The 8,760-nt window shown below is 44.7% G+C and overlaps 1 protein-coding gene across 2 annotated transcripts in view; it reads left to right on the top strand.

Moving 5' to 3' along the window:
* Positions 1 to 8,760, top strand: part of VPS54 (VPS54 subunit of GARP complex) — a 43,705-nt gene extending 34,945 nt beyond the window's left edge. For both annotated transcript variants that reach the window (XM_042887341.1, XM_042887331.1), the window contains exons 18-23: positions 669 to 756; positions 2,293 to 2,414; positions 2,524 to 2,604; positions 5,323 to 5,430; positions 6,145 to 6,239; positions 7,516 to 8,760. In XM_042887341.1, the coding sequence (XP_042743275.1) occupies positions 669 to 756; positions 2,293 to 2,414; positions 2,524 to 2,604; positions 5,323 to 5,430; positions 6,145 to 6,239; positions 7,516 to 7,621 (600 nt within the window). In that variant the 3' untranslated portion in view covers positions 7,622 to 8,760. The remainder of the gene's footprint in view (positions 1 to 668; positions 757 to 2,292; positions 2,415 to 2,523; positions 2,605 to 5,322; positions 5,431 to 6,144; positions 6,240 to 7,515) is intronic.

The following is an 8,760-nucleotide window of genomic DNA, read 5'->3' as shown; positions in this document are numbered from 1 at the left end:
CTGACTTCCAGTCCCATGCCATCAGAGTAGCTGTGTTCAAATGTGAGCCCTGGAATTCCTGCTGTCCCTCTGGAGCAGGGATCAGGGACAACAGGAATGGTTTTTCCATCTCTACTGCATCATGCAACCCAGTCTAGGGTGGCTTGGGTCTTGAGCTGGGCCAAGAAATAGAATTCCTAAGACAAAATATGCTAAGAGGAGCTCTCTTACTGTCCCAGAGAGCCTGTTGGCCTGTGTCCATTTAATAACATTTCTCTCTTGGAGCTACGTTAGGAAGATCAAGTAACAAGTCTTCTAATATACCTGAAGTTGCTCTACCCCCGCTTTTTGACATGACTGAACATTTTCTGTGTGGCATTTCTTAGATTTCCAAGTTCTGTGGTGTAAGTAATGCAAATTCACCCACCTCAGCAGTAGTGATTGATGCTTTCAAGTTTTTCTGTATGGTAAGCAGTGTGAAAGGTGTGGAGCCAGAAACTCATTCTGATGTTTTCCATTCCGGGATTACACTTTTACTTTGTCCTTTCTACTGTAGCTCTTAAGATATTTTTTTTTAATGTAACAATATATTTTTAATAACAGTATTTCTCCTTTTGATGAAGAGAGCATACATCTGCATACACAGCCAGCATATCTTTTCGTTGTCTTTTCTTTTTTATGTCTCATAGTATTTCAACTCTCGAAGCTGCCAGCTGGTGCTTGGAGCCGGTGCATTACAAGTTGTTGGATTGAAAACAATCACTACAAAAAATTTAGGTATGTGTTTCTGTATTTAAGGCATCATTTGTTGTACTCCTGCCTATTTTAAGAAGTGTTCAGTGGATTTTTTTGTTGATGTTAAGGATGAGCTACGTTTGTGTTGTGGTACTTGGTGTGGAACGCAGGGTGATAAAACCTTGCTTATTTGAGGGTAAAACATGTACAAAAGCTAACTGCCTGTGCAAGAGGTGCATGAAAATCCATCCAGCCTACCAGAATGCTTTGACTATAAAGCTCCACTGTGTTAGGTGAGAGAAACCAACAGGTTTGCCATGAAAATGTTCTGACTGTGGGAAATTGTGGGAAGTTACTCTTCCATTGGTGACTTTGGCGTGTGTGTGTGCTGTGCAGAGCTTGGGTCTGCAGATGGGCGGTGTAGGCAGAGGGCTCAGCCAGACACCAGCCTCCCCCTGTGTTTTGCTGAGCTGTGCCATCCTGTCTGCCCTGTAGTGCTGCTTTGGAACAGTGTGTCCACAGACAGCTCCTGTGGCTCCTGTGGCTTGTAACCACACGTAGGTAAAACACAACATAATTTCTGTGGGTGGCTGTGAACCAAATAGTAAGTCTTTATGTGGTTGAGTGTCTCCATGCAGCCAGGTAATTTAGGGCTTTGTGTGCTGGATCCAAACTCAGATTTGAGCTTTAGATTGTGCAGTTATTCAGCTGAATTGACAGCCCAAAGTTAGCTGCCTGGGCTGCTCCAGCTGCTGCAGAAGCAAGGGAGAGCTAAATGCACAGCTTCATGCTGCAGGAAAGCCTGGTTGTACTCAAGGAACCCCTCCTCCAAGTTTTAAACTGTTTCCTGAAATGAAGAGCCTTTGGCAATGGGTTGAGGCAAGAGCCTGTTCCTGTATTTTGGGGTGCAATGATTACCAGCTAAGAGGTCAGCTTGAGGAGGGTGGATCCAGAGGCTCCCCTGGGGGGTCACTGGCCATAGTTGTTGCAGCAGGCACAATGAGCAGAGAGAAGTTGGGTCCAGCTTTTGGCTCCTGGCTTGGCCAGCACAGTGGCCACACTGGCACCACCATGTCCTGCTGCTGGCTCTGACCCTGTGTGCTCAGGAGTAGCTCGGTGCTGGGAACCCTGAGGGCACTCAGGCAGGAGCTGGTTGCAGGCAGCTCGGTGCTGGCAGGGCGGTGTTTGTGTACATCATATGGGGGTGAAACATCGGTGCCTTGGGAATGTGGCTGCTGAGGTTAGGTGGCTGCTGAGTCGGGTCTTCTGAGATCTCTCTGGTGTGTGTGTGTGCTCAGGGCTCCAAATACCAAGTAGGCACTGAAGGCCTCTTGTAAAACTGGTCCCTTATTCTGTATGTTACCACAGCTGGGTGTGAATAGGCAGGTGCTTGTGTGGCCTCTTCACTGGGTGGGCTCCTCCAATGGAAATAAATGCTTCCCCTCTTCCTTGTATTGTTTTAAAGCACACTAAATTGTGTTTAGATCTATCTTATTCATGTTAAAGGAGATGCAGTCTATACAGAAAGACTCTTCTTGTGTACTAATTGCTTTTCCTCTCTCACTTCTGGATTTACAGCCCTTTCTTCACGTTGCCTACAGCTAATCGTACACTACATTCCTATTATCAGGGCTCATTTTGAAGCTCGGCTGCAGCCAAAGCAGTTTAGCATGCTCAGGCACTTTGACCACATTACAAAGGTAACTCTTGACATTTCCCAATTAAGCAGGAAGTTCTGCTTCTTAGTTGTGCTCTGAAAAATATGAATGTCATTAGATAATAAATAAAACCTACTTTCTCTCATTACAGGATTATCACGACCACATAGCTGAAATCTCAGCAAAGCTCGTTGCCATCATGGATAGCTTATTTGACAAACTGTTATCCAAGGTAATGACTTACAGAAATAATTAGACACTCTAAATTGCTGTTGGAGGCCTCACTGTAGCGCCTGGTTGTTGCAAATGAATCTTAAACTTTCTTCATCAGTTGCTGTTAGAATTCTTCTATATGCACAAAGCTGTGTTGCATCGTGCATTTCTGTCTCAACACTTGTCACATGGGTGTCGTTCAGCTTCCTCCTCCCTTCCCCCAAATGGTTCCTTTACTTCTGTACCAGATGTGATCAGGCTGGTGCAGATGCTCTGCCTCTGCCATGCAGGAACTGAAGTGCCCTGCTTCTCTATGCAGTACTACCCACCAATGGCTCGTCTGCGGCCAGGCTGCTGCCCCCTGCCTCTCCCCAAAAAAGCTGGTTCCCATTCCCCACTCTTCCTGATGGTATCTCATTTCCTGCAGCTGAGGAAACAGAAAAATCTACTGAGGGGGGAGAGTTTTTTTGCAAAGAAGGATCGAACCATTGCTAGGGCTGCAAGCCTGGGCACTGCAAGTCTGCACTTAGAGGGCCCTGCTGTGCGGCAGAGCTGATAGCTGTGCCATTAAATGCTCTTAGTGTTTCATGAGTGTCTGTCAGCTGAACTGATCTGTCCTGGGCAGGATCCAGTTCCTGGCTCACCTAGAAGCAGAGAACACTGCGCTCCTTGGGGCTGTGGAAGAGAATGCCCTTAGGTGGGGTCTGCTGGGCCTGCTAATTTGGTGGAGAAACTATGGAGAAACTCTTAAAGCTCAGTGGTTTCCTATGGGTCTTATGCTCCTGTTGGTCTTATGTGTGTAAAAAGATGTTTATGCCCTTTTCTAAGTATGCAAACAGTGCTCTGTTCCCTGTACAAAATAGCAGTTCTGTGTAGAAACATGGCTTTTTGATCAGTTTTTGTCATCTTCCTCTTGAAAGTGAAAGATAAATGCAAGAACTTTGGTTACCATTACTAACCAAGTTAGCCCACAGCACGTCAGTAACACTATTTTTGTTTTTTGATGGTAATTGTTAAGTATCCATCTCCTGCTGTCCTTCCATCTTTCCAGCCTGTTCACATCTTGTGAGCTGGCAGGATATAAGAACTGTGAATATTCCTGTATTTTAAAGGTCTGAAAGGCTTGGGTGAGAGTGCCTGGCTCGTGTGAATGCTACCCACAGAGGACACAAGAGGAGACCATGTGTTGGTTTGCCTCCCTTCCTAACATTTCCCATAATTCGGTTCATCTTGTTCCTGCAGTGATGAAATCTTGGCACTGAAGGCAGTGATGAACATAAAAACTTGGGAAATTTGCAAACAGGCAAACCATGCATCCATGCCAATATCTTCTTTGGGTGACTTACAGATAAAATGGTCATCTGCTTTCAAGTGTGCAAATCTAAAAGGGTGAGCAAGTGAGTTTCATGGCAGTGCCATGTCCAGAGTGGTTTAAAACCAGATTGCACAGTCTAGGAGACACGCTGCTTTGAACAAGAGGAACAGTTTAGCCCAGTCATTGGTGCTGGCCTGGTCCTTGTTACTTTTGTTTCTCTGAGCCCCATGGAGCAGGAGCCCTGCTCACACCATCCCGCTGCAGTGAGGCCGTGTGCTCTGCGCGGATCCTGGCATCTCTGTTGGCTTTGGCACGGAGTTAAAACAAGAAAGGGTGGTGTAACACTTCTAAAAATCCCTCTTTTCAAACTGATTAAAAGGGTGCGTGTTCGTGGAAAAAACCCAGGTGGAGTTCTTAGCTTCTCTTCCAACTTGCTGCTGTGTGACTGTCAGCAAAGAAGAGCGGTACGTTTGTCTGATCCCCACTGCTGTTACCTGCTGTTGACCTTAGCTGGAGATGAAAACGGGCAGCTACTCGCAGCGCTGGGCTCATGTTTCCTCCTGCTGCTGTTACCCTGTCACAATGAGCAGTTTGTCTGTAGTCCCACAGGGGCCGTTGCTGCAGCTTGCCAGTTCCCTTCGGCTTTGTACTGTACTGGTGAATTGTAGGTCATGGGTTGCCCAATTCTAATGTCTTGAGGCACCCGCGTGCTGTGTGGAGAGCAGGGCTCCTGGGGTACTAAGCACTGTTTCTGCTGCCTCTCCTGTTAGTCATTGGTTTGGCTTCTCCTTAAAGGCTTTCTCAGAACTCCCCATTTCGTTTCCTCCCTTTCATCTCCCACTCACGCAAGCTTTGTTCTGTTTCACAATTCAGACTAGCGTACAAGCGAGCATCTCCTCCTGTTTCTTAGTCCCAATGAGTCAGCTCTTCCTCTGAATGGTGCAAGGCTCTGTGGAGATAGCAAAGGTGACCGTGGGTGTTTAACCCAGGCCTGTGCCAGCACAGCCTCTCCATCAGCACCTGAAGTGCTGGCTTTGCTGCCGGCATAGTTTTTCCAGGTACTTCAAAAATCACATTCCAATCTTCCGTTTGCAGAGTAGGGATGTAAATAATCTTAGAGGAGTAGATTCCTTTGGTGGAGTGCTCTAAGATTAGAGATGAAGGTGGAAATGTTCAGATTTCATGCTGGTTTGAGTGTGTTTGTAAAATAAAGCAGGAATTGCTAGAAGATGGATTGTGTGGTGATCCTTGAGTGACTAGCACCAGATCATGCCAGGAGCCCCTTTCCATTTGTGCTAAGTTAAATGAAATTCACGATAGCAGCAGCAGCACCACAGAGCTTCCACTGGCTGTTGGAAATTCTCCTGTATAACCTGTTCCACAGGGACAGAAAGGAATAACCAGTTTTGCTTTTATTTCCAGTATGAAGTGAAAGCTCCTGTTCCTTCAGCATGCTTCAGAAATATCTGCAAGCAAATGGCAAAGATGCATGAAGCTATATATGATCTCCTTCCTGAGGAACAAACTCAGGTGAGTGTTACTTTTGAAATCCATGTGACACCTCTCTTGCAAATGCACGAGCACTCTGTAACAAGAGAGACTTCTGCTTTATCTGCACGGGGTGGGATTCTGAGTTTTGGCAAAACCTACACAGAGCCCTTGTTGGGAATTGTTCTGTCACACACTGCTCATAGAGGGTGGGTTTCGGAGGTTTCAAATGTGTTATGCAGCTAGATTGTACCAGATGGCCTTTCTCATGTTTTGCTGCAGTTAGTGCTACTGCAGAGTTGTAAATCTAAGGACAGGAAGGACTGGTAGAGTTGCTGAATGTGCTGAATTGTAGTTTCTCTTTTACACTAAATTAAGTGTTCCCTTCAGATTGCTTTTTGCACTTCCTCTTGGAGGGAAAAAAAAAAGAGAGACTCTAAATGGTTATAGTGCAGGAAAAAGATTAATTCTCTTCTTCTAGCAGTTTCTAGATGCTTCAGACAACAGGGAAGAAAAAATAAATAAAACTGTCCTTTAAGTGCAACACGTAAGAAATAAGAAAGAGTGTGTTCTGTCCTGTATGCTATGGTATATTGTAGTGGCCAGCTAGACTAGGAGGAGGAAGGCCTGGCAGATGGGAAAAGCACATGAAATTGCATGAACGAGACTGAAGGTTAGCGGGAGTCGAGATGTTTGCAGTGTATTCTCTGCAGGCAGTGGGACGGCTCCTCATTCGGTTTGGTTTGTTTCTTCTAGATCTTGTTTTTAAGAATTAATGCAAGCTACAAACTTCATCTGAAAAGGCAGCTGGCCCATCTAAATGTAGTCAATGATGGAGGACCTCAGAATGGGTAAGTACCCACATTTCTTTTTTACGCTGAGTGATTTAAACGGGCAAGCCTTGTCTTACACAAGAATTTATAGGAGAATGCAGCCACACTCCATGTTTTGGTATTCATTTGGAGTTTTCTTACACTAAAGAACATGACTTGTGCTTTTTGTGCCTGTGGGAATGCAGTCAGCTTGCTAAGAGGTTGGGGAGCCGGGCATTGAATTCAGCCAGCCTACCCTCATGGAACAAAGCATTGTGTTAGGTTGAAGAAGTCAGAGAAAGAAGTTAGTAAACATTCTGAAATGTTGCTGGAATGAGAAATACTTTTGTTTCTGTCCAACTGACTCTTTCATGTTTTGCATGAGCTTATTCCTATTAGTTTATCTGTAGCTGTGATGTAGTTGCACAACACCAAGTTGCTTAGTAGGAGAGGCCGACAAGCTTACTGAATGGCAGTGAGGCCACAGCAGCCCAGCTGTGAGATCGGAGCACCAGGGAGTGTTCTTGGCATGTTTTATCTGTCCTGAATCGTGTGCTGTCATGTCTTCATGCTGCTGCCTTCATTCTTGTGTAATGTCTGCAGCTGAAGAGCCTAAAAGGGCCCCCTTCTGAGAACAGGGTCCTCTGATACCCCAGTGCTGTATTTCCCAGCACAATCACCCTCCCATCACAGGGGTCCCTCATCTCCAGCTGGAAATGAATGCCCCAGATCTCTTTCTTTCACAGCAGCTATTTCCTCTAGAATACACTCCAAAGAAGTGGTTAAGGCCATTTGAGAAGGAAAATATCGAACACTGAATTTTACTTGCTGTTGTTCCAGCAACCTTCACTGACGTAGTTTTTAATGTGCTTTTCTGATTCTCCTCCTACTTTAAAATGCTTGTTTTTGTAACAACAGTAATAGCTCAGCACTGTTAATCTTGGTTAATTCTTTGCTATGAAATGCAACTTTTATTCCTATGTGGTGCTGCTTTCCAACTAGAATTACTATGCCTGTGTTTCTGTCACCCCCCGCTGAATTTTCGGAACTTGCTGTTTAATCTGCCTTCCCTAACAGCCAGCTTTTACATCAGGCAGTAACTGCGAGTTGTGCACTTTGGCTCTTGTAAGATAAACCTTCTCCAGAGCACTGAGTTTTGAACTGGTACTTAATGTACTTAATCCAAGCAAAGTATTTAAAGATGTGTCGTCGTAACTGGTTGCCTGATTCATAAATAACCTCTCGTTGTCTTTCTAAATATTGGTGGTAGATTCACTAAGCTCAGGTGCTAACCTTGGTGCACGTTTCAATGCAGACTGGTTACGTCAGATGTAGCTTTCTACACTGGAAACCTTCAAGCTCTGAAAGGCCTTAACAACTTAGACCTAAACATGGCTGAAATTTGGGAGCAGAAGAGGTGATAATCCACTGGGAGCAGTCACTTGGCTCTGACAACAGACCGACTTTCTTCTAAGAAGCGTGACGACTGTGAGGTGAATACTGAAGAACAGAGTCCAAGAAAGGACACTATTGATAGCTGGGGAAACTAGGCTCAGAGGGAGCTGCAGGGAGTGATCTTTCGGTGTCCTTCAGCAAGAAACAAGTGATCAGCTGTCTGTGCAATGTTTTTCGTTCTCTCTGGAAACAGACTCAGGTTTCTTTGGACCAAATCCAAAAGAACACATAGCTGTAACACAGCTGTAGTTGTCTAGAATGCTCTGTATATCTTTATATTAAAAAGATGCTTTGCATTTCTTCTAGTGCAATGGAATTCACACGGTGTCCCACCTTATTTAATGATGGTACAACATAAAAAGAAAAAAAATCTTGCAGTTGGAACTCTGTAGAAAATGTTTTTCTCTATAAAACTATACTGTTCCAAAATTTATTTTTTTACAGAACTTTATATGAATAAATGTCTTTTGCTTGCATATAGGATTCAGAGTTGTTAGGGAGCAGTCCTGTTTCAGGGTATTTCTCACAGCTGAGCTCTGCGCTGCCGGCTGAAGAGGAGACTTTCTAAAAATGCACCTGTTCACTGAAGCCATCACTGCAGGATGGATTTGTGCATTGATTGGAACCTGAAGGAGGTAGAAAGGCTGATGTGTGGATGGCTTCCTGCGGCTACCCCACTGCTGACTGGGCACTGCCACTTACACTAGGGTAAGTACAGTCAGTTTTTCCACTGTTTAGCCCCCCTTTTAAAGATAAAACAGCCCTATAGAGACAGAGGAGGACACAGAAAATGGGGCAGGAAGCATTTTAATGTTTTTAGGCTGCTCATAAAAGGTTGTACCCTTAAGGAAGGTGCAACTGAAATTAAGAGGTTTTTTTATACTACCTTTTAAGACTGGATGCTGCCAGTACTAAGTAAAAGTGCCTGTGTATTTCACCTCACACCTCTTTACCTGAACGGTCTGAGTGCCTAACCCTGTGATGATGATGTATGATGGAACTGTCTTACAGTGTGTGTGTGCCTATGGTTTCTTCAGACAGGCATGCTTATCTGTTAGCATAACAGATGTCATTAATTGTCAGTCAAAATAAAGCTATAAAATCA

The sequence above is a fragment of the Lagopus leucura genome, unplaced genomic scaffold, assembly GCF_019238085.1.
Source record: "Lagopus leucura isolate 7727_CA_CO unplaced genomic scaffold, USGS_WTPT01 Super-Scaffold_73, whole genome shotgun sequence".
Taxonomy (NCBI): Eukaryota; Metazoa; Chordata; class Aves; order Galliformes; family Phasianidae; genus Lagopus; species Lagopus leucura.
This window is presented reverse-complemented; position numbering and strand designations above follow the sequence as displayed.